Consider the following 26,276-nt stretch of genomic DNA (forward strand, 5'->3'; position numbering starts at 1 on the left):
CCACAGTTATGCTGGCCCCAGTGTCTCTAATGGCATGGGTTTCCTGGCCATTGACTAGGACACTGTCTTTATAACACTCTTTAGTATTAGGAGGGATAGAATTATACACATCTAAATTCTGTTGTTCCCATAACCCTAGAGATACTAAAGATACACTAGCTGAGACTCCAATGGGATCATCAGCTAGTAGTTTAAAGTTTCCTCTGACCATATGTACTTCCTCCTCTGGAGCTAAGGCTAAGGAAACAGTGTGGACCCCTGAAAGTTTACCCTTACATCTGGGATCTCCTTTCACATGATCAGTAGAGCCAAAAACATAACATTTCCCAAATGTCTTTATGAATGGTGGCTTGTTTTGACCTCCTTCTGGTCTGTGACCAGAGGTACACTAGCCTGATTTGGTTTCCCTTGTGGCTTACCCTTAGAATTTTGTTTGGGGCCCTCTCTGGAATCGGAATTATTTGAATCCTCTTTGTTGTCTTTTGTTGGCTGCTTTCCCTCATCCTTCTTCTGAGTTACCCCTGAATCCTTGTGAGTGGCCCTGTTGGCAACCCACAAGTCAGCAGCCTTAGCAAGTTTCTTAGAGTCTAATTCTTTTGAATCAGCCAAGTGCTGTCTGAGCTCAGGAGAGCAGGCTTCATAGATAGATTCCATCATGACAAGATTGCTCATTCCTTCATAAGTGTTAACTCTATAACTCTTAATCCATCCCTCTAAGTTCTTCAAACACCCATTCACTCAAGTAGCCCAAGGGGTACTATCATGCTTTTTGAGGGTCCTAAATCTCTTAAGGTACTGGGAAGGAGTCTTCACAAATCTAGCTATCAAAGCTAGCTTTACACATTGATAATCCATCCTATCCACCTCCCCCAACTCCATTACCACATCAGATGCAACAGGCGGGGGAGCCTAGATAATAACTAGGGAATCAACTGATTCCCTGTGATATCCTGGAGCCTATGATTATATTCAAACATGGCAAGCCCATCTAATACATCCAACTTAGGTTCATACATACCCACAATCTCTTTAGGCATCCAGGGTCTTTTTGGACTGGAAGATCTAGAATATTCAGGGAGAGAAGCATTTTTCAAAGACAATTTCTTCATCTCAAGCTCATGATTCAGCTCCATTTTTTTGAGCTTTAGTTCTTGATGTCTCTATTCCCTTTGGAACTAATTCATTTGAATTCAAGTTCAAGTCTAATTTTTTCTAGTGAGATAAATTCAGGACTTAATGTGGGGCCTGGTAAGGGTCCAGTAGCCACAGGCTGATGGCCAGATGGGGTCGCATTGTTATCCTCCTCTTCCTCATCTGTCTCAACAATAACATCTTCACCATTATCCTCATTACTGTTTGCTACATTTGCTGGAGTAGTGGGCACTACAGAACCACTATCCAGACTTTGTTTCTCTAACATTATATCAATCATTTCTTGTTTTTTGCCTTTGACAGGCAGACCTTTCTGTCTACACAGATCCCTTAAATAATCAGCAGTATTAGTAAGGAGGGTCTCCTGGCTGTAACTTTCCATAATTTTGACTTTTGTTTAAAATAAACTTGTTGTGATAGTTAGCCTTGTGGTTATTTGAACCAAAGCACCAGCAGAACTCTAAAATGTAAATCCAATACTTTTATCCTCACCGCTGTACACCAGTGTTAGGCAGAATCCAGTGCAGTTCCCTTAAGGAGCACTACACCAGATTAGGACTACAGGCGAGAGCAATAAATCCCATTTGGTATCAGTCTGTACCACAAAGATTTAGTTGGTAGCTGTGGCTGAGCAGTCAGACTTATCTCAAGAGGGAGATGAGCAGTATTCAGGGTTACACAATAGGCCCACTGGACTATGGAACAAGGAAACACTGACCAAAGCTTTGTACTTAAAAAGTAGATATATATTCATTTTATACATTTCTAATAAAACACGTGTATCACAGTCATCAAGCAAGTTAAATTAAGTCAAAAGAAAAATATACACACTCCCAAGTTGAATTGTAGACCAAGTGAACCAGAGTGAAAACTGAGCAAAATGGCACAGTGACAACTACACACAAAGGATCCTCTAACAATTCCTCTCAAGGGAGGGAAAACCCAAGTTATCTAGAAATAGGTTCTTCTAAACCCCACAACCCTTCCCATCAGTTTGTGAACCAGTTCAGCAAGACAGTGCATCAGCATAGGCAATACTTAAAATGAAAACTGAGCAAAATGGCATTTCACACTGTTTAAGATTGGGAAGGAAAGGGTAGTTAAAAGAAATGGGTGCACCAACATAGTTCTCAGTGAGAATCAATCTAAAGAAAGCAAATCTAACAAATGTGACCAGAGTCAGTAGGCCTGTGCCAGAGTCAGTGGTACAGGGCAAGGTCCCAGGAGCAAAATGTTCTTGTAGCTGCAGTGAAGTCTTTGGTTAACGAATTTGAAAAGGTGGTTGCAGAAGTGAAAAGACAATGTTAAGAGAGGGGGCGGCCAACCCAGCAGGTAGGTAAAGGATTTAAAAACACCTTTAGCACTACCGCGAAGAAAGGGCGGCCTGGCGGAACAATGTACCTTAATTGAAGAAGTGACTTCTGTGGTGGCGGTTGTTCCTGGTAGTTCCTGCAGTTCGGGTGATCCAGCAGAGGAAGAGAGGCTCTCATCGTGGAGGAAGGTTCGAGTTACCCCACTACCCAGGGGTGAAACCAGCCGCGGTGCTGCCCGACTTATAAAAGGTACGCTCCTTTAAATCGCGGTCCGGGTGGACTGGTGCTGGCTATCCGGCCTCCGAGTACAGGGTACGGGAGATTCGACCAAGGCAGGTCCGGGAAGGCGATTGGCAAACTGGTTGGCCCCACCAGCTCAAGGGAAGAAGGCTCTTGCAGATGAAGATCTTCTCTCGTTGTGTGGAGAAAAGTGGTGAGACACTGCAGCAGGGCTTCACCGGTGGTTCAGTCGTTGCAGATGTCTTTGGCTTCTCTCTTCTTCGGCTTCTTAGTTCCAGTGGCGACGTCTTGCTCTTCCAGTCCTCAGGACCCTGCTTTTATGCAAAAAGATCCCCATTCATACAGCCTAGCTGTCACTCACACAGTGGAGTGGTCCATCTTGGCGGGAGACCCTCCAGCCTATCAGAATAGAGTGCGACATGGGTTGCTGAGGCAACCCTGTCCAGGGGTCCTACTCCCCCCCGCCACACAACACCCCAGAGTCAGTGGCGCCGAAAGGAGGGCTTCTCGGTAGAAGCCCGCCAAAAGAACGAACAAAGGATCTCCGACCTGGGTTAGGAGTTTAGAGAAAGACACGAAAAAGAAGTTCTAATAAAGTTCTGGCAAATAAAACCTATCGGAGCAAAGTTAATATTAAGATGCACCGGCGGTATGTTAGAGGCTGTCAGAAAATGTGGTCGCCACAAACAATTGGAAAATCCGATAGGGAAATATTTGCAGTCGAATATTTATTTCAGTAACCACTGCCACCAGCCAGAAACTTTTGAGAGAGGTACTGTAGGGTACACTCTTGAAAATGAACATAGGGGAAAAACTATTAACCCCTTCCAGTACCTCCATAGTAAGATGGGGTGTACTGGTTTAGTTCATAGGATTCGAGTAGTAAAGTCAGTGGGGACTTTAAATGTCCTGGGAGACAGTAGTCAGTCCCAGGGTATGGAGTCTATGTTTGGGGGTCACTACGACACCCCTGTGTCCCTGCACTGAGGGTGCTGTGTAACACATGTGAATAAAGATGGTTCCTATGGGGTTGAGAAAGATCCCATAGGCATTAAACACAAAAATAGCCTAGAACACACACAACAAAAATGCCTGAGAGTGGGAAAAAGAGTCTCACTCTTAGTAGGTAAAAAGAAACAAACCCTTCAAATCCAGCAAAGCTGTTGGGGGACTCTATAGGTAAGGGAAATTAACATCTTGTACCAGAGGCGCAAGGCCAAAAACTATCATGGTGGTGCCCCTTCATCAACGAGGCTTTGTTGAAGGTCACAAATTTCCGGCAGGAGGTCCTGGCGAAGGTGTTAGATAGGCCCTTGGATGGAGAGAACTTGTTTGGGAAGGTTGTCGATGAGTCCCTACAGGCTATCAAGGCGATACGGAGACGTCACATTCCCTGCGCACTTTCCAGCAGCAACGCTCTTCTTTTCGCTCCTCCAGGGGAAAATCGAGCAGGTCCTCCCAAAGGTTTCACCTCTTCATACCGTCAGCCCTCCAGATCCACGACTAAGAAAGCCTACAGAGGTCATTCCCAGGCCTACGGTAGCAGAGCGGAGTGCAGTGTTGCTGTCGCCCACAGGGCAGGGTGCCAGCTCCGACACAGGCCTAAACCGGCCGTGATAATAATACATAATAATAATTTGGCAATTTGGCATTTATATAGCGCTACGAACCCTCAGGTATCTGAGCGCTGCTTATTACCCACGGTGTGTGGTGCACATTTATCAACCTCGGAAGGATGAAAGGCTGAGTTTGGCCCCGCCGGGATTCGAACTTGTGTTAGCAGGCTCTGCACGGATGTCAAAGCGAGCGCTCTACTTGCTGTGCCACTTGACCGGTGATGTCTGGCCCCCCACACGTGCAGCTGAGTGCAAGAAGATCACCACCGACAGATGGGTGCTAGACGCTCTCACCCCGGGACACACCTTGGAGTTTCAGCGCAGGTGTCTGCAGATCTCCCCAACTACCCGTTAGGAGCTGCACCTCCCTCAGCTCCTGGAAGGGGTATGGGCCATGCTGCAAAAAGGTGCGATAGAGCTAGTCCCCAAATGGCTCCGGGTCTCCGGAGTCTATTCCAGATACTTTCTGGTCAGAAAGAAGGCGGGGGGCTGGAGACCCATCATAGACCTGCAACGTCTCAACAAGTACCTGAATTCCCAAAAGTTCAGGATGGTCATGTTGCAACACATGCTCGGCCAACTGGAGGAAGGAGACTTCTTGATGTCTCTGGACCTGGAGGACGCCTATTTCCATGTCCCCGTTCACAAGAAACATTAGAGATTTCTGTGTTTCCTAGTGCAGGGACAGCACTACCAGTTCAGCGCTCTACCCTTCGTATTGAAGTCTGTTCCCATAGTATTCACAAAATGCCTGGCACCTGTGGTGGCCCATCTACGTGTGCATGGCATTCACGTATACCCACACCTGGACGACTGGCTCATCCGGGACCGCTTGCGGGGGTTGGCCGTTGGACACACAGAGATGACCGTCCAGCTACTGACGGATCTGGGATTCTCCATCAACTATCTGAAGCCCTGCTTCACACCATCGCAGAACATGCTGTTCCTGGGCGCCAGACTCAATATGGTGTCCTGCCTTGCCTCTCCCTCGGAGAAGGTAGCAGCCATTCAAGGGAAGGTGCAGAGTCTCATCGAGGATAGCCATGGTGCGGTCCATAAAGTCGCTACCTCATCCGGCTCTGCAGGTTGCAAATGCGACCCCCTTGAGGAGTACCTGGACGCTTGCTGGATTCAGGTGTTCGGAAGCTTCACGGACAAGATGCCTCTTCACAACGGTTCCATCAGGCGATAGGATGGTGTGGCGTCCGGTACAACATCGCACAGGGCACAGGATTTCAAAAAACCCCATACACCAGGAGAAAGTCACCACAGACGCCTCCCTGGAAGGCTGGGGAGCCCACACCGGATGTCTGCACGCCAGAGGCCTGTGGCTGCTGGAGGAGAAGGATCTCCATATCAACATCCTGGAGCTACGTGCAGTGTTCTGGGCTCCAAGTTATTCCTTTTGTCTCTGAAGGGCAAGGTGGTGAGGATCATCACAGACAACACCACCACCATGTTCTACATCAGGAAACGGGGGGCACTCGATCCCCAGCGCTCTCCAAGGAAGCACAGGACTTGTGGCGATGGGCTGTGGGAAAAGGGATGTTTCTCATCCCTCTTCACCAAGCGGGAGACAAGAACACCATTGCAGACTCCCTCAGCAGGCTATTGCGCCCCTGCCACGAGTGGGAACTTTAGCAAGATCAGGTGGACCGCATCTTCGTCAAGTGGGGCAGGCCCCAGATCGATCCGTTTGCCACAGCAGCAAACTCCAAATGCCAGATGTTTGCCAGCAGATTCCACCGACTGAGGAGTCTGGGGCACACGGTCTCATTCCTGGGGGAAGGGCTGTTTCTGTATGTTAGGGAGAATTCTCCATTTATGGCTAATTTCCCTTACCTATAGAGTCCCCCAGCAGCTTTGCTGGATTTAAAGGGTTTGTTTCTTTTTACCTGCTAAGAGTGAGACTCTTTTTCCCACTCTCTTAGGCATTTTTGCTATGTGTGTTCTTGGCTATTTTTGTGTTTAATGCCTATGGGATCTTTCTCAATCCCATAGGAACCATCTTTATTCACATGTGTTACACAGCACCCTACAGTGCCTCTCTCAAAGGTTTCTGGCTGGTGGCAGTGGATACTACCGTAAATATTCGACCGCAAATATTTCCCTATGGGATTTTCCCATTGTTCGAGGCTACCACTTTTTTCTGACAGCCTCTTACTTACCGCCGGTGCATTTTAATATTAACTTTGCTCCGGTAGGTTTTATTTGCCAGAACTTTAATATAACTTCTTTCTCGCGTCTTTCTCTACAATCCTAACCCAGTTTGGGGATCTTTTGTTCGTCCGTTTGGCCGGCTTCTGCCCAGCAGCCCTCCTTCCGGCGCCACTGAGTCTGGGGTGGGTCCATTGTGTGGTAGGGGGAGTAGGACCCCTGGACAGGGTTGCCTCAGAAACCCATGTTGCACTCTATCCCGATAGGCTGGAGGGTCTCCCGCCAAGATGACCACTCCACTGTGTGAGTGAAAGCAGGGCTGTATGAATGGGGATCTTTTTGCATTAAGCAGGACTGGAAGAGCAAGATGTCGCCACTGGAACTAAGAAGCCGAAGAGGAGAGATGCCAAAGACATCTGCAATGACTGAACCACCGTTTAAGCCCTGCTGCAGCGTCTCACCACTTTTCTCCACATGACGAGAGAAGATCTTCATCTACAAGAGCCTTCTTCCCTTGAGCTGGTGGGGCCAACCAGTTTGCCAATCGCATTCCCGGACCTGCCTTGGTCGAATCTCCCGTACCCTGTACCGGATAGCCAGGCACCAGTCCACCCGGACCGTGATTTAAAGGAGCGTTCCTTTTATTCGTCGGGCAGCACTGCGGCTGGTTTCATCCCTGGGTAGTGCAGTAACTCGAACCTTCCTCCACGACGAGAGCCTCTCTTCCTCTGCTGGATCACCCGAACTGCAGGAACTACCAGGAACAACCGCAGGAGCCACTTCTTCATTTAAAGGTACGTTGTTCCGCCAGGCCGCCCTTTGTTCGCGGTAGCACTTAAGGTGTTTTAAATCCTTTACCTACCTGTTGGGTCGGCCGCCACCCTCTCTTAACATTGTCTTTCGCGTTCTGCATCCACCTTTTCAACATTGTTAACCAAAGACTTTACTGCGGCGACAAGAACATTTGTGCTCCTGGGCCCTTGCCCTGTACCACTAGCTCTGGCAAAGGCCTATTGACTCTGGTCGCATTTGTTAGACCTGCCTTCTCGAGATTGATTCTTCATTCGAACTGTGTGGTGCACCCCTTTCTTATAACTACTCTTTCCTTCCCACTGCATAATCATTGTGAAATGCCATGTTGCTCAGTTTTCATTTTAGGTCTTGCTTACACGGATGCACTGTCTTGCTGAACTGGTCCACAACTGATGGGAAGTATTGTTAGGGTGTATAAGAAACTATTTCTAAATAACTTGTGCTTTCCCTCCCCTGTGAGGAATTGTTAGAGGATCCCTTGTGTGTAGTTTTCACTGTGCCGTTTTGCTCAGTTTTCACTCTGGTTCACTTGGTCTACAATTCATATAGGGAGTGTGTATATTTTTCCTTGACTTAATTTAACTTGCTCGAAACTGGTGATACATGTGCTTTCTTAGAAGTGAATAAAATAAATATATATATACTTTTTAACTACAAAGCTTTGGTCAGTGTTTCCTTGTGCCTAACTAAATCTTTGTGGTACAGACTGATACCAAAGGGAATTTTTGCTCTCACCTGTAGTCCTAATCTGGTTTAGTGCTCCCTAAGGGAACGGCATTGGATTCTGCCTAACAGCAGGTGATCCTCAAGAGCAGCCTGCTTTGGTTCAAGCACAAGATTGGTACAGTTTTGTTTTATACCAGTACACTATACCTGGCACTCCCAGTGGCTGAGTTCAAGCCCACTGCAGGTTCACTCAAATAGTACCCTATACATACCTCAGAATCCAGGAGCACTTTCGCAGAGCGGAGTGAGGAGGAGGAGTGGATGGAGGATATCCCTAATGCAGACAGGGACTTTTCCCCACGTTTTTAAAAGGTACTAGGTGACTACCTCGTAAAGGAAGTCTCTCAAGGAGTGAAGCCTATTAATGACCGGTTAGTGGTTTTGGAATCCATTTTAGCCATTAAGAGTACAGGAAAGGAGGGAGTGCACAGCAAAAGGAGGGCTGACAGCCCTGGAGAGGGTACATCATTCGGACACCCCAAGACTGGGGTTGAACAAGTGGGGAGTAAGAAGGCTCAGAAGAGGAGCCCATCTTCTTCCCCCCGAGCAATAAGGAAGTGGATAACAAAAGGCCCTATGAGGTGGTCGACACATTCACTAAATTAAAGGATGCCTCTTTGAAAAAGTTCACAGTGCCACACCTCTTACCGCCTACCCCAGGGGCGATTATTACAGGGGATGACGACAGCGGTTACTCGCCGGATGATGCCGACAGGGATGCCGAAGACATTATCGTGGACGTACGTCCCTGTGGGAGGGTCCCGCACAAGCAGGCCACCCCTAAACAAGGGGACGAGGAAGACAACACAGTCAATATGTTTGACCCAGACACCATCAGGCACCCCAAGTCAACAGAGTGGGTGCCTTCACCCAAAGTAGCTTTGTACATTGCACAGCGCATAAGGAAGCCGCTAGAACGTGAGATGCGGTTCCGCATGAGAGCGCAATGTCCGAGGCCGGAAATGCCAGTCAAAGTCACAGAAACCCCAGAGTTGGATACCAAAATGGTGACCTTTGTCATGAAAACATCCAGAGACTTAAGGAAAGGGGCATATTGAGCCTGGAAAGGATGCTAGGAGAAGGTCCTGGATTTACCAGGGTCATTAGCAAAAGTTATGGACCTAGCTTAGAGGGCCAAGGATACGGGCGAACCCGTGGATGCGTAAACCCTTGCCAATTGCGCTCAACGCGCTGTTTGCCTTCTGGGTAACACTAGCTCAGCTATCTAGCATCTTACGAAGCAGGCGAAGGGAGCACAGGGTATGATATTCGGAGCCACCTTCGCAAGAGAAATGTCACGGTTTATCAGGACTTATAGTGCCCTGGAAAAGGCACAATCTTCAATAGAGAAGATTTTCCTGGGACAGGTTTTTGCAGGGACCAGTCGACATCGAGGCTGATCGTCCAGTCGTTTTGGCATGCAGAGAAGGCCTCAAGGTCCCCGAGCACAATAATTGGAATCTATGCAGCACAACGCCTTCTTTCCTATAAGGAATCGCCACTTGAGAGGTTGCAGAGGGAGAGGCACCTATAGACAGCAGAGCGTCTCAGACGGTAAGTGCGCAAGGCGAGCGCCTTCCGGTGGTAGGGCAAAGTGGTGTTTAAGCAAATGGCAGGAACTGTCAAGCGGCTCCTGGTCATTGCAGTCAGTAGTGGGCTTGTGTCTAGAATTTAGAGATACCGACTCAGAGCAGTGCCCCATCCCATTCATATGGTGCGAGGGGGGGGGGGGGGTGAGTGCAGAGTTGCACAGCATAGCGAGCAAGGGAGCAATAGAGCACAGTACGCTGAAGGTACCCGGGCTTTACAGCAATATATTTCTGGTGCACCAAAAAGGAAAGTTGAGAGTTGGTTATCAATTTGAAAGCGTTAAACGTATGGCTGCTCTACAGACATTTCAAGATGGAGGAGATTCATCTCCTCCAAGAGCTTCTCAGACAGCAGGATTAGTTAGCAAGGTTGGATTTGAAGGACGGTTACCTCACTGTTCCGATTGCAATAGAGCACCGGAAAATCCTGCGCTTCTGCTGTAACAGGGAGAGTTGACAATTCAAGTGCCTACCTTTCGGCTTTGCTTCAGCACCTTGGGCGTTCACCAAAGTGATGAGGCCAGTAGCAGCGGCCATGCAAGACAGAGCAATCCGGATTATCGTATATATCTGGACGACATTCTGATTCTAGCATAGAACAGCACGGTGCTCCAGGAGAAGTTGAACTGGATATGAGCTTTGATCACTTCCATGGGATTCCTGATCAATCTAGACAAATCAGAGCTAAAGCCCAGGTAGAGGTTAGAATTCTTAGGTTTCCTGCTAGATGGCAAAAAAGCATGCCCTGAGCTGCCCTCTCAGAAGATGAAGGGCATCAGGAAGTAGCTGGGATCAGAGCTCAGGAATCTTCGCAATCTAGCAAGAGTAGTGTCTCTTTTGGCAGTGTCGTGACAGGCAATTTTCCCCAGGCCCCTGCATTACAGGGCTTTGCAAAGGTTAAAGATAAAGCATTTTCAAGGGAGGGTAGGATATCAGCAATCGGTCCCATTAGATGGGGAAGCGCGAGCAGAGCGGACATGGTGGTTTCAGAATATGGAAGCTTGGAACAGCCGAGCTATCTTCGGCGACGTTCCAGTGCTAGTGAGAGTCAGACACGAGCAGAGCCGGTTGGGGTGCCAGGTGTGGAGACCTAGAAACAGGGGGCAACTGGTCTGAAGAAGAGTTAAAGCTGCACATAAATTGTCTGGAGTTGCTAGCGGACTCCTTCGCAGTGCGAACATTTGTCAGAGACAGGGTAAATTGGTGCGTCCTGCTCAAGATGGACAATATCTCGGCAATCCGGTACATAAATCGGCTAGTAGGCACAAAGTCCAAGATGTTGGCAAAATTAGCAATGGACTTTTGGCACCACTGCCTAGAGAGGAACATAGTAGAGACAGCAGAGTACCTGCCAGAAGAGCAAACCATGGTGGCGAACTGGAACTCACGCAACCTGTGGATTCCAGCAAATGGACGTTACATCCAGCAGTCTTTACGAAGCTGCAGGAGATATGGGGTCCTTTTCGACATCGATCTTTTTGTGTCCAGATTAAACACACAGACTCCCAAGTATTTCAGTTGGAAACTGGATCCGGGAGCACTGGGAACGGATGCTTTTCTCCACAGTTGGACAGGAGCAGTCCACTATGCGTTTCCCCCATTCCTCATGCTGACGAGAGTTTTAGCAAAGATTCGGAGGGAAGCAGCAGAAGTAGTTGCAGTAGTGCCATTGTGGAAGTCCCATGCCTGGTTTCCAGTAGCAAGTAGCAATGGAACTTTCCTCAGATTTTCCAAGATTGATTCCGTGCAGGCCGGATTTACTGCAGGACCCAGTAGGTCAGACACACCCATTAGTCGACTCAGGGAGTCTGCAATTGTTAGCATGCAGGGTTTCAGGCAGAGATTGGAATTGCCAGGAATTTTGCAGTTCGCTGCTGAATTCATCAGAGATTCATGGATCCCTTCTACACCTCAGAGCTACAGCACTGCATGAGACAGATGGGAAAGCTGGTGCAGCTGACAGGGTTTTTATCCCGTTTCGGCTCCTGTAGTTCAGGTTCTCAATTTTCTAGCAGACCAGTCACAGGACAGGCGTGCGTTCAGGACCCTCGGGTTTATATATCAGCCAGGTACTAGAAAGTGGATGGTCTGTGGGTAGGGGAACACCCAGCGGTTGTATGTCTATTGGGAGGTGTAATATACGTAAAACTCCCACACCCAAATATGCAGTGCTCTGGAATGTGGAGGAGGTGTTTTGGTTGTTTCTGAGTTGGACGGACAAAAGTCAGTTGCTGATCTCAAAGTTATTGGGGAAATTAGCGATGTTGCTCTGTCTAGTGGCATATAGGAGGGTGTCTCACGTGAAGGCAGAGTTAAACAGAAATATTTTCTATCCAGAGGGTATATCTTTCAGCATAGCCAAGCGCAAAAAGAATGCATCGAAAGTGATATCATATCCTTATTTTCCAGATAACCCTAAGCTCTATGTAGCACAGTGCATCAAAGATTATGAGAAGGTGACAGCAAGTGTTAGGCCAGCATGGATGACCCAGTTGCTAATAACACATAGGAAGCCATATATTGCTGTTTCTTCAGCCACAACAGCTAGGTGGGTCAGAGAGATATGCAGCTAGCAGGCATTGATTGGAGCGCGTTCGATAGAGGCACAATGGCATCCAGGGTCTTTGCAGCAGGAGTATCTTTGCAGGATAATATAAAATCAGCTGACTGGTTGTCAGATACAACGTTAAAGACCTTTTATTTTAAACGAGATCAGAGTGTCAGAGATTGCTGCCACAGTCATAAATAGCTTTGAACAAGCATAATGCTCGCCTCCGGTCTTGACATAGAATGAAGATTACCCAGGTTTACAGCTCAGTGGAGTGTTGATTCTATTAAAGACACAGAGGCAAGCATTATTCCCACCGTTGATACACTGGGTGGTGTAATGTTTATTGGTATAACACATAGGCATGTATTGGAAGTTTGTTGGCGTATTCTGACCATAATGGTGTGACTTTGTTCTTGCCTTGTAGGGGATGACCACAAAAATTCATGAGAGTTAATGTGGAGCTGGATGAAGGGCGTCTGGATTTCGTTCAGGAGTGTATGCGGTGGAAGCTCTGGTGTTAGCAGAGCAGTGGTTCAGTTCAAGTTTTCATTGGAGTTGCCCTTGTATGCAGTGTTGAGTGTCTTCTCAAGAGTTGGACGTTTGTTCCTAGTCAAAAGAAAGAGAAAGGGGCCCAGGCAGGATGTGGGTCATAGGAGAGGCTAAGCCGTGATTGGTGGACTTTTGTGCTTACAGGACTACAGTGAACAAGGTACTTATTGGGATTTGTTGACCCACAAGTATTTATTTTATTTCATTAAAAGAAAAAAAGAAAAAACTTTAATAGAATCAAGACTCCCCTGAGCTGCAAGCCTTGGTAATCTTCATTGTTCTGCACTATTGGGACTTAAAGTGGAACGATTAATGGATAAGGGTCAACTAATTCACACTTTTTTGTTGGTGCAACATCCAGATTGTTTGATATATAAAATGGATTTTATTGATCATGATCATTGGGTTAACAGACAGGTTTTTATTTTTGGTATCTAGCACATCCAGATTTTTAACAATATAGAAGAACAAGTTACTTCTTACCTTGTAACATTCTTTCGACGGGATGTTCCTCCGTCGTATTCCTTATCTTTGATAATACCTTTCCAGCTTGCTGGCCTCGCACATTTTTTCTGTAGAGGGCGCTGCGCGTCGACGTCCGCCGAGTCGATGTCTCTCGACGGCCACCGTATCGGCGCCGACGTCATCATGGCCATAAATAGCCACGCGCTGCGTCCGTTGCTCAGTTCCGTTTTGTAGCATAAGAAAAGTCATGCCTGAATTGGTTATTGACCTTGAAGGAGCACAAGCTGCAACCACAAGGGAAGTATCACTGCGGGGATGGATGGGAGGGGCAATAAGGAATACGTCGGAGGAACATCCCGTCGAAAGAACGTTACAAGGTAAGAAGTAACTTGTTTTTCGAAGGGAGTGTGTCCTCCGATGTATTCCTTATCTTTGATAGACTCCCATAGCAGTGGCATGTAATTGGAGGTGGGAGTGAGAATGTTATGTATCCCTTTAGGAATGTAATACGGCCTTGCCAAATCTGGTCTCTTGAGTAGCGGAGGAATCCAGGTTGTAAAATTTTGTGAATGTATGTGCGGACGACCATGTGTCAGCCGCACATATGTCTTGGACTGGTACCCCTCTTTGGAGAGCCGAAGAGGCTGCGATACCCCTGGTTGAATGAGCCCTGAGATTTTGGGGTGGCTCTTTCCCTGCCAGTTTGTAACATTCCAGAATGGCCAAAATAATCCACCTGGAGATGGTTTGTTTTTTTATGGGTAGTCCAAACTTGTGACCTGAGTATCCTACAAACAGTTGATCTGCTTGCCTGATCCTTGCCTATCTGTTGATGTAAAAGCTGAGAGCTCGCCTTGGGTCCAGCCTATGTAGCCTTTCCTCCTCTTCCCCCGGATGGGGAGGAGGGTAGAACGAAGGTAAGATAATTTTCGGAGTAATATGAAATTCAGAAACCACCTTTGGGAGGAAATTAGGCTTCACCTGTAGGACAACTTTGTCCTTGTGGAAGATTGTATGTGGGGGTTTACAGGAGAGAGCTTGTAGCTCGCTCACTCTCCTAGCAGATGTTAGTGCTACCAATAGGACAGTTTTAAGCGTGAGAAATCTCAGCGCACAAGAGTGAAGTGGTTCGAATGGTGTGCCCATTAGGAAGTTTAAGACAAAATTTAAGTCCCATAAGGGAACCTAGAATGGTTTTGGAGGATAAACATTAGTTAATTCCTTGAGAAATTTTACCACTAGAGGAAGTTTGAAATACGATGGTTCCTCCGCAGTGCGCTTGAAGATGGAAAGCGCTGCGAGATAGCCTTTTACAGTGCCAACTTGAAGGCCTGAGTTTGCCAAGTAGAGTAGAAACGATAACACCGTTGGTGTACCACATGAAAAAGGGTCGATATTCTCTTCCCTACACCAGCTGCAAAATTTGTTCCAATGGCAGCGGTATAAAGACTTTGTTGCTGGCCTTCTGGCCGAAAGCAACACCTCCATGACGTCATCAGGGAGATCCCAATCCTTGTACCTCACCCTTTCAGAAGCCAAGCGTGAAGGTTGAGGGTTCTGGTGTCTAGATGGAGAACCTGACCTCCCCTTCTGCGAGAGAAGATTCTCCTTGAGTGGAAGACGGATTGGAGGACAGATGGACATATCTAGAAGGTCCGGGTACCACGTTCTCCTGGCCCAATCCAGGGCAATTAGGATCATGGTTTTCCGGAATCTTCTCAACCTCCTGATCATTTGAGGAATAACAGGGACTGGTGGGAACGCGTAAAGGAGTGGAAACTCCCAGTCCACTACGAACGTGTCTCCTAGAGCTCCTCTCGGGGGAAATTCCCTTGAACAGAACAGATCGCACTTCCTGCTGGTGCTTGTGGTGAACAGATCCACCTGAGGGGTTCCCCAAAGGGCGAAGATCTCTTGAAGGACTTCCTGAGCTAGCTCCCACTCGTGGGAGACTGTGCTCTGCCTGCTCAGAGCATCCGCTGTCAAGTTCTGCTCTCCGGCTAGGTGGACTGCCGATAGAGAGATTCCTTCTTGGATTGCCCAAAACCAGAGCTGCATCGCCTCTCTGCACAGTGGCAGTGATCCTACGCCTCCTCTTTTGTTGAGGTAGTGCATGGCCACTGTGTTGTCCGTCATTATCAGGACATTTTATCCCCTGTACTGATGGCAGGAAAGCTTTCAACGCTAGTCTGATCGCTCTCAGCTCCAAAAGGTTGATGTGTAGTCTGGACTCCGATGGAGACCAATGACCGCTGCTGGTCAAATCGTTGGCATGGGCTCCCCCACCCCGTGAGTGAGGCCTCTGTGACTACTGTTATCTCCGGCCATGGTTGCCAAAACAGTTCTCCTTTCAAGATGTTCTCTGGATAGGCCCACCATTGAAGGTCGCGGGCTACCTTGTCCGGAATCCGGAGGAGATCTGTCATTCTCCCTGAGAATTGCGACCACTGACTTCTCAGTGCCCACTGAAGAGATCTCATTCTCAGGCGAGCCTCTGGCACAAGGAAGATGCAGGATGCCATGAGGCCTAGCAACCTCAAAAAATCAAAGGCTGGGAGACGTTGGGCATTTTGAAATTTGGTGACCATCTGTAGAATATCTTGAGCCCTCACCTCTGGTGGCGAGGCTTTTCCCAGGGAAGTGTCCAGGACTGCTCCAATGAATTGGAGTCTCTGTGATGGTATCATCTGTGACTTCTTTAAATTGAGGGAGAAGCCCAGTTTGTGAAGGAAGTGGCAGACATAATCTAGCTGGGCCTGGGCCTGTTCCGAAGATACAGCCCTGATCAGCCAATCGTCCAGGTAGGGGTAGACGTGGATTCCTTCCCTCCTTAGACTCGCCGCCACTACCGACATCAGCTTGGTGAAGACCCTCGGGGCGGAGGTCAGCCCAAATGGCAGAACTCGAAATTGATAATGAGGGTCGCCAATTGCGAACCTCAGGTATTTCCTGTGTTTGAGATGGATTGGCACATGGAAATAAGCATCCTGAAGGTCCAGAGATACCAGCCAGTCCTGGAGCTGGAGGGCCTGAAGGATCTGAGAGAGAGTTCCCATCAAAGTAGGGGGGAGTACTAGCCCTTGTTCCTGTCCGCTACAGGTACCGGTTCTATGGCACCTTTCTCTGGCAGGTCTATAATTTCCTGCAAGAGGAGCGGATCTGGAACTTTTAGAGCGCTGTTCCCCGGTGGATGACTCTGAGGAATGTGTAGAAAGGGTAGGCAGTAACCCTGGGCAACTGTCTGCAATGCCCAAGCATCTGACGTTATAGCCTGCCATTCCGTCAGATGGTGAGTTAACCTGCCCCCTACAGGTGTATTGTGTGGAAAGGCCTCAGAGCGGTTTGGGGGCGGCTGATGCAGATGCCGAGGGTAAAGAGGCACCTACTGCTGCTGCAGCCTTAGTACTTTTGACCCGTCCACCTCGGGTGGATCTCCTTTGGCCTCTTTGAGCCAGCTGTCCTCTGCCTTTCCCGAATGCGGAATAATAGCAAAAGGACTTTCCTCTCCCAGAGGTTCCTGAGGGGCGAAAAGGAGTTTGGCGGATAGCAGCTCCTAAAGATTTTGCTGCTGCTTTAGAAGTCTGCAACTTTTCCAGACTGTCATCAGCCTTTTTCCCGAATAGTGAAGAGCCGTCAAATGGCATATTCAAAAGTCTGGCCTGTACATCTGGACCAAAGCCAGACTTTCGCAACCACGCATGCCTGCGGATTGTTGTACTTGCCGCCAAGGCCCTGCTGATACTGTCAGCGGAATCGATGCCAGTTTGAAGTGATTCACACATGGCATCTTTGCCATCTTTAATAATGTTAAGGAAGGCTTCCTTTTCCTCTCCTTCGGGTATGCAGTCAGCCGCTGAAGAAGCACACTCCCATAGTGTGTGACTGAACCTGGCGAGCGTACAGGTGGCGTTGATGGACTTCAATGCCATACTACAAGCAGAGAAGACTTTCTTCGCCATATAATCGTACCTCTTGTCATCTCTATCCTGTGGGACAGTAGGGTAAGCGGTCCTACTGCTAGATGAAGTTGCCGCTTGAACCACCAGGCTCTCTGGAGTCGGGTGTTTTGATAAGTATTCAGGGTCAGCAGCCGCTACCCTATACTTGGCTGACAATCCTTTATTGACCGCAGGGATAACTTCAGGAGTTTCCCAATTAGATGTGATTTTCCTTTGTAAGGCTGCATGGAAGGGGACCACAGGGTCCTCCTGTGGACCTTTGTCTAATATGTCTGTTAGGTCATCCTGTTGAAAAAAAGGTGAAGGCGCAGACCAAACCATAAATTCAATAATTCTTGCCATAAGAGTTCTATAGGGTGTTTCGGCATGTTCTCCTGGGTCTGGTTTAACAAATTCCACTTCTGGGGAAGTGTCCAGCCTACTTGCCTCATGTAGTGACTCCTGTAGGTCCTTCAGCCTTCTTTCCAAAGAGGTGAAATCCTCTGAAATAGGCAGTGTGGTCCTCTGCAAACCAAATGTTTCCTGGTCAGAATCTTCCCCCTCTTCATAAATTGAAGATAGTCCAGGGTACTCTGACCTTTGAAATGGTGTAAAACCCATCTCTAAGGCAGAAGGAGCCAAACTCGTCATTATTGGGCGAGAAAACGTCAATGTCGTCGACGCCGATGTGACAGGCTTCGAAGGCGCCGAGAACGGCGTCGAAAAAACTGGAAGGGGTCTCGAAGAACTCGAGAGGATCGGGATCCTACTCGAGGACATCGACGACGGTCTCGGCGTCGTGCCGGAGGCCCTTGGAATCACCGTTGGCTGTGGATTGGCCTTAGTCTTCTCTTTCATTGGCGTCTATGTCGGCGTCGACAATGGCGTCGAGTCGATCGACCGATGCGTCGAGGAACCCCTCAACAACGGCGTTGATGGCGCCGATCCGTGCGTCAAAGGAATCTTCGACGACGGCGTCGAAGACGGTGCCTTCTTACCCGATGGCTTGTGGCGCTCTCGGGTGGAATGTTTCGCCGGGTGCTGCGACTCGCGGCGTTTTGATTTTTTGGGTTTTTCACCCGGGGTATCACCCTCAGCTGTCTTCGAGGGGGTCGAGGCCGTGTTCTCGAAGACGCTTAACATTTTATTTCTGAATTCCTCCCACTCAGCTTGAGAGCTGTGTTTAGTGGGACAGGAGACCCTTTCTGGGGACACAGAAGACGACGGGGAAGGGGATCCTCGACGTCTCTTTTTTGAGTGTCTTGATCTCGACGAATGGTGGGAGCTACTTCGAGATCTAGAATGGGAATGTTTGACGGCCAGGAGACGAATGCCTCGACTCAGCCGAAGAAACCTGCGAGGAGGTTTTGACTGACTTACCTCTCTTGAGCTTCCCCTTGCGTTCCTTCAAGTCTTTCGCCGTCATGGACATGCAGTCCTCACACTCCGAACAATGGTGCTCGGTTCCCAAGCACCACAAGCAGATCCTGTGTGGATCTGTTATCGACATTTTTTGACCGCAGTCTCGACATTTCTTGAAGCCAGATCGCGGCGTCGTCGGTTCCGATGAAGATGCCATCGAGAACGAGAAGGTATATTCGAGTAGATATAGTAGTTATCCTGACTGAACTGAGCAACGACGTTCCGAGGCCCCACGAAGCGCGGAAAAACGGAACTGAGCAACGGACGCAGCGCGTGGCTATTTATGGCCATGATGACGTCAGCGCCGATACGGTGGCTTTGAGGAAACAGGAACCATCAAGACTTACATATACAATACCTGGAGACCGGGGGTACTGTGATATACTTACCGCTCCGGCGACCAAGGAAGATGCCGTGTGTGACACTGAACCGAACTCCTTGCGGAACATCACCACCATTAAAGCTGCACCTGTGAGCGCGATATCAGGGGCCGACAAGAGTCAGGCCACGGCAACCGACTGCACCGTGGTAGCAGGAGGGATGGCCTCAGGGACCAGAATAGAACAGAAGAGAACAACCGGAGGCCGCAGCAACCCGCTGTGGTCTCCCAGAACAGACCTTTCAGGCTTGGCAAGGAGCAGTGGGAACTGTTGGCGGGACACTGCTTACAGGACTCGCCCGTGCAGCCCAGCTGAATCAGCCTAGAGGGAGCTGCTGGAATGGCTGGCAAGACGCCACCCACAGGCTGGAAGGCACGGCTCAGTTCACCAGCAGCAGCAGCTGGGAGAAGTAGGAAAACAGCAGGGAGCAGCAAGCTGGGAAAACAAAAAACATTGCTGCTCCTGCAAGCACACTTAAACAGACAGACCGCAATTGAGCTCCCATCACAACAGCATGGATATTTAGGTTGTGCAGACAAAACGAGAGAGCACAGTTATTTCAAACAGGAGAAGGAGAGATGGCGTATACCCAGTAGCTTACAAGCTTACAAGGAGGATCCCACTTGCATGGAGGACCCAAACAATAGAGGTGGTCTGAAAGAGGGAGTTGGACACTGGGTCAGCCCTTTTCAAATTCCAAGAGGGGAGGGAACATCCTGGGCTCTCAAACAAACAGGGTTGGGGAAGAGATTTAAAGGGCCATCTAGGAACTGATCCTCATTCGCTTGCCAGTCTTTGAAGGAGGAGGTCGTTTGGACCAGCAGTCCTTTACCTGGGTTTATTGAAGGAGAAAAGCGGTGATACCACAGAAAGAAGGACTGAAAGATGAGAAGGATCCAGAAGATAAAGTGGATAAGGAAGTCAATTACATTGTGAGAAATCCTGTAATAATGTACCTATCTTAATCAAATTAGTGGTCTCCAGCCTGTTGGTGTCAATCCCAGTCTCACAGGTACCATGAGGTTTATTGGGGACACCCAGAACGAACAATACAGGGCCTACATAACCATAACGTTGACAATGCAGGGCAGACTCAGAGACTGACCTGAAGCAACAACGAGAAAATTGGACAATGCCCTATTGGGAGGCAAACCGGCAGCATTTCAGGGCTCCTGTTAGACAATTAGGGCAATAAAGGGCTAACAAGTGGAAAACTAGGTCAATACAGGTACTATTGGGAGTTAATACAGGGGCTACTGGGAAAGACAGCTAACGCAATACCAAGCCTACTCTGACACATAGTTTGAGCAATACAGGGCCTATTTAAATACACTTTTAGGGAAACACATGGGCACACTGTGACATTGCCAGAGTAGCAAAGGGCCTAGTGGGTTATACCTAGGGCAGTACTAGGAGACATATTTATGGAAATACAGTGCCTACTTGCAAATGCTATGCCAATAAACTAAGTGCCTACAGGCTTGAATTAGAGAATCAAACCAGAACCCCAGAGATACCAGATTGTGCCAACAAGGTATACTAGCAAAGTGGAGAAGAATTAGCAATCTTTCCTACATGGTCCCACAAACACAGGTTCCTCAAACTTCCTTTTTTCACATCCTGTCATGAAATAAAACATTTTGCAATAAAAAAAAGTAGCATGAAAAACAGTCTCTTCCAAGAAGCAGAAGCAAAATAACAGAATTAAACAAATGTGTGATTTTAACAAGACAAGCAAACTCATATGTTATAAAAAAATACCCACAAAAGACCAGAAATTGAAATGCTCATAATCTATACATCTATTTTTAGTAGATACGTGCAGGCTACATGTGCATAACTTATGCTGATGAAGTATTCTGAATCATCATCAATCCTATGTTGAAAAAAATAAGGGAGAAAATACCCAACTTTGCCCAAAGCAGGTTTCTCCAAATTTAAGAAAGGTATTGGTGCAGTGGCTAGTGGTGAAGGTCTACTAGGGATGCAATTCTGCTACCCTGTTTCTTTAAACCGTACCGTGATGATGTCGTTCTTGCGAAAGCCCAGTTCATCGTCGTCGTGGCGCTCGAAGTCCAGGAGGGCCTTGGCACGTCGCCGGCGCCTGCGTGAGCATGCCACATAGTTCTCATGGTCCCTCTGGTGGCTCTCCATTGTATAGTCTGGAGTTAGCTCCTGAAACAAAGGGGGGGAGGGGTGGAGAAAAGGCAGAAGTCTTAGAACCAATTGGAGGACAGAGTGCAGCTCCAGCAACTTTAACTTTAGCATGAAAATACAAATGCTGTGAACAGGCAGTTAGTGGCACTCATCAGAGCAGATAAGAATGATGAGCAGTCTTCCCTATGGGGTAAAAGGCCATCACATGACCAAACGTGAAATGTGCACACAGCCACTCTGCACTTATTTCCACCTGGAAATAAGTGCAGAAACTCTATCTGTACCTGTGGTGTTCCCCAGGGGTCTAACCTCTCTCCCTGGCTGTTCAACCAATACCTGGCACTTCTTGCACACCGCAATGCCGCTCTCTGCCCCAATTTTCAGTGCTATGCGGATGACACTCCTCATTTTCAGGCTCCCTTCCGCCACTTCTTCTCTCATCTCTGACGGTCTGTCTGCTATCCAGAAGTGGTGTGCCCCCAATGATTTCTCCCTTAAGGCCAGTAAGACCGAGATTCTCCTCATCGGCACACCTGCTCCCTCCTTCCCTGTCACTCTCTGGCCGGCCTCTCTTGGCCCCCTTCCTGCTCCCACCTGTAAGGCTAAAAACCTCGGGGTCATCTACGACTCCACACTCTCCTTCTCTCCTCACATCTCTGATGTCTCTAAGAAGTCACACTACCAGCTGCACATACTCAGAGGTATTCTTCCTTTCCTCTCCTTGCCCCAGAAGCTCATTGTCTCCAGACCTCTGGTTCTCTCTAGGCTGGACTACTGCAACAGCCTCTTCCTAAATCTGCCTGCTTCTACTCTCCGCCCTCTGCAACTCATCCAGAACAGGATTGCGAGACTTGTCCTTGGCCTCAAGCCCATCGTATCTCTCCAGGACTGAAATCTCTGCAGTGGCTCCCAGTGGCTGCGAGGATTACGTTCAAAACCCTCTGCATTGTCCACAAGGCATTTTGGGGCCTCAATACCTTCAACCCTCTCTTCCTAAATATCTTCCTTCTCAAGCTCTTTGCTCATACGCCTCCAACTCTCTCAGGGTCAGTCGCTTCTCCTAGCAACAAGTTGGTGGTAGATCTCTTTCTTCGGCTGGGGCTTCCCTCTGGAACAGCCTCCTTGAAACTTGAGGAGAACCATCTCCGGTTCCAGAAGCACCTCAAAACCTTCCTCTTTCCTTCTGCTTTCTCTCCTCCTCTCCCCTGCTGAACTCCTGGCTGAAACTGAAACTGCAATGGTCACCTGGCTACCCGCTGATCTCAGGCCCAGGTCCCCTACCCTGCCAGTTGCACACCTGCACTGCATCCCTGGCAACCCCTGCACTTGGGAACTGTTTTCTGTATCCCTACAGTGCCCTACCATCACTTGACACCTGATGTCTGCACTTACCCTTGCACTTGCCACTAGCTGGCCACATTTTTTATTTATTGCTTTATTATTCTATTATTTTACTGTTGAACCCACGTACTGCACTGCCCCCTCCCCCTTGCCCCTTGCCCTGCACTTGCGCAATCTCAATGTTGCCTGGCCTAGTAAGATCGTTGTCTCTGTTTTCCCTCTGTTCCCCCCTCCCTTGCCTCGTCGCGCCTTGTAACACTTGTGTATAGGCACGTTATAAATGCCACATCATATCACCCTCACAGTGAAGGTTTTAGATTGCCAGATGCAGAACATAGAGCTAGCCTACTACAGTGTAAAATGACCTATAAAATCCAGCACTACCCATGTTTCCTAGTTGGATATCTGCAAGAATGAGTGATGGCTCGAAAGTTCTGAACAAATGTTATGTTACGTTATATCTTTTTAGAAAGCGCGTGTTGGCTACTCACAAAATCAGGAGGAGAAGCAAAAACAGATTGGAAAACTCCTACAGACAGTCAAAAAAGATATCATGGTACTTGGAAGGCACGAAATTGGAAAGGGAAACAGAAGTGCTATATTTGGGCTTTCCGATGGGTGACACCATCGGTATTGCAACATAAAGAATATATCGTAACCAAAACACGAAGAAGGTGGTTGGCTATAAAAAGGTACGTGGAGCACAAAGGTGGTGGAAATATAAAAGGATTTTTACAAATATATTATTCTAGTGTGAGCCCGGTGATACTGTATGCACTTGAGACATTGCCAGAAAAGGAAATCGGGTGGTTACCGAAAATGGAAGGCAAAATACTTCCGTCTATAATGGATATACCGAAGGGAGTGCCAGTGGAGGCCCTGAGACTCGAGTACGGACTAGAATCCTTACTTTCAAGTTGGTCCATTAAAAAAGACTATTGCATTTAAAAATCAGCAAAGGGGTAGCAGGCACGAATCCTCTTCTTCATTTAATGGGAAAAACAACTAATGGTGATCGTTTCAATTACTTCAGCAAATAGCAGAGTCTTTTTACAGAAGCTTACTTGCGTTCCTTGGGCCTAAATATAGAAACAATATGTGAACGACCAGACTATGAGACAGTCATCAAAAAGAAATCCAGGGAGGTGGACAACATAAAAGACATAGATAGACTGTGCAAGTTGAGTAGATATAGAGAGTACTCTCATCAAGGATTTGATAGGAGCAAACCCAGAACCTACTTAACAAAATGGTCGAACCCATCGTTGAGGAGATTTACATTGCAATTCAGGCTCAATATATTGGGGACAAAAGAATATATGAACAAGTGGAACATAGCTGATCACCAAGACGAAGACAAAATGTGTAGGCATTGTGAAACAGAAGTGGAAACAACTCAACACCTACTGACTGCTTGCACAGTTTTGAAACCCCTCTCCATCAAAGGTTACGGAGGGCGTGTTTCGCACATGGAAATCATAAGCAGGGATCAGTTCTGGTCAGACTTGATTGGGGCAGGAGCTATAGTTCATGATGCTGCCGCTTACCACATATGGCTGAAGGCGACGAGGCAGATATGATCCGATAATTTTGGCAATAAAAGGAGTCTCCACATGGTAAACCCAGACATTATAAGCAGAAAGGTGCCATCATATCTATACATATAGATGAGGTTTTGTCTTTGAAATGTTTGACATTGATGAAACTTTTATTTTTAATATTTGCTTGACTTAGGAAATGTCATTTCAATTTTGAGATTTTTATATGCAAAAGTTTGTTCTTGATTGAATATAAACTAAAAACATTAATAAAAAAAATAATAATAATAAATAAAGCGCACGTCCACCCGAAGGTATCTTGGCAGCAAGCACAACAGATACAGCCATAACAGGCCACCTGAAAAAGAAAAGTCTTAAGAAAACACCTTAAGTGAAAGTGGTTCTTGGTGGCCCTCAAAAGAAGAAGGCAATGTATTCCAAAGTTTGGTGGTGGCCATCGAGAAGGCCTGATGCCCCCCCATCCTAGAAAGCCTGAAACGAGGGACAGCAGTAGGATTAGCATCCTGGGAGTGCAAGAAAAGTTCTGGGATATATGGCTGAAACTAGAGTTGTAAATATTCAGCACCAAGACCCTTAAACACTCGGTGAACTATACACAATGACTTAAATTCAAATTGTTTCAAAATGGGAAGCCAATGCAAAGATCGTAGCACCGGGGAGATGTGGAGCCATAAGGCGGATCAGTGGTAGCTCGTGCTGCAAGAGTCTGACGAAGTTGAAGGCGATGAATCAAGTACAACGGTTAAGCTAAAAAAAGGGAGTTACAATAGTCAATCTGGCATGTAAGGAGGAAGGGAGAAAAGGTAAAATCCTACAGAGAACTCTTTGATGGAAGTGACCCACTTGACAAATAGAACTGACCTGGCCCTCTATAGAGAGGGAGGAGGAGATTTTAAAACCCATGTCTTTTACTGCGGACACAGGGGTAGGAAAATGACCTAAAACAGGCAGCCAGAAAGAAGGAGTGCACAAGGAGGTGGCAAAGGGGGGAGCCAAACACCAACACCTCGGTCCTGCCCCCATTCAACTTGAGCCAGTTGTCAATCCTCCAACAACCCACAGCCTCCAAGCCCCTAAAATGAGCAGCGGTTTCCGGCTGAGAGAGGTTAAAGCATAGGTTCATTTGAGTATCGTCAACATATGAGTAGCAACAGAGGTCGTGGGGGTGAATGTAGATGTTAAATATAATAGGGGACAAGGCGAAGTCCCTGGGGGAACCCACAAGAAAGAGGGCAAGAAGAAGAGTGAAAAGAAGACAGAGTTTGACACCCTTTAGTCAGGAAAGATGTAAACCAGGAGAGGACCGGGCCAGAAAGTACAGCCAGGGCAAAGCAGTCCAACAGAAGGGAGTGGTCCATCGTATCAAAAGCGGCCGAAAGATATACTAGAATCAAGGTGTCAACTCCCCCCTGATTGGACATCATGGTCAGATCACCCATCGCCAAGACCAGGACACACTCCATGCCACAGCCAGGTCTGAAGCCGGACTGAAAAGGGGCGAAGAAATTAGAATTCTCCAAGAAGGCGCTAAGCAAAGGGGAAATCAGAGATACTAAAAGCTTCATTAAAAAAGGAAGAAGCTAGATTGGGCAGTAATTGTCAGGATTAGTCGGATCAAGAGAGGATTTTTATTTAAAGAGATTACCAGAGCCTGTTTCAGATTTACTAGGATAAGCCCAGACAAGCAAGAGGAATTTACTGCCTGGGCAACCAAAGGGGCAACTTTTGGCATGATGCCTTTAAGAATAGCCAGAGGAATGGGGTCGGAAGGAGGCGCAAATTTAAGTTTCAAAGTAGCAGCTAAGGTATCTTCAAAGCTAAGCAGTGAAAAAGAAGACCACAAATGTATCGGAAATTGAAGGCTGAGCCACTGAGGTAGAAGTTTCTGTTCTCAAGCCAGAAGATAAGATTGTTTTGCGAATGTCAACAATCTTCTGTGAAAAAAAGTCAGACAGAGAATCGCATAGTGCTTGAGAGCGGACAACGCCTACCGACAAGGAGCAGACCAAAGAGAATAGTTCCTTGGGCTGGTTAAGGGTGCTTTCCACTATTAATATAGGAAACGTGCTTAGCATCCCGAATAGAGTTATGATAGAGCTTAGTAGTAACAGCTTTTAATTCTGACTATAAGTATAACGCCACTTACATTCAGTTTGCCTCTGTTTCAGATGAATAGATTTAAAGTCAGCGTTGAACCACGGCTCAGATTGCCAGCCGTGAGATTTTACAGACCAGAAAGGGACAAGACGATATGCCAGTGAGGTAAAGGTCTGGGACAATAAAGACAAATCAACAGCTTGATCATTAT

General features: G+C 47.6%; 1 protein-coding gene across 18 annotated transcripts in view; it reads right to left on the reverse strand.

Moving 5' to 3' along the window:
- The window catches only part of SGSM3 (small G protein signaling modulator 3), a 685,370-nt gene that overhangs the window by 96,924 nt on the left and 562,170 nt on the right, over positions 1 to 26,276 (reverse strand). For all 18 annotated transcript variants that reach the window (XM_069652912.1, XM_069652902.1, XM_069652903.1 and 15 more), the window contains one exon: positions 20,931 to 21,086. In XM_069652912.1, the coding sequence (XP_069509013.1) occupies positions 20,931 to 21,086 (156 nt within the window). The remainder of the gene's footprint in view (positions 1 to 20,930; positions 21,087 to 26,276) is intronic.

This window comes from Ambystoma mexicanum, chromosome 3q, assembly GCF_040938575.1.
Source record: "Ambystoma mexicanum isolate Mex_15411 chromosome 3q, UKY_AmexF1_1, whole genome shotgun sequence".
NCBI classification, from domain to species: domain Eukaryota; kingdom Metazoa; phylum Chordata; class Amphibia; order Caudata; family Ambystomatidae; genus Ambystoma; species Ambystoma mexicanum.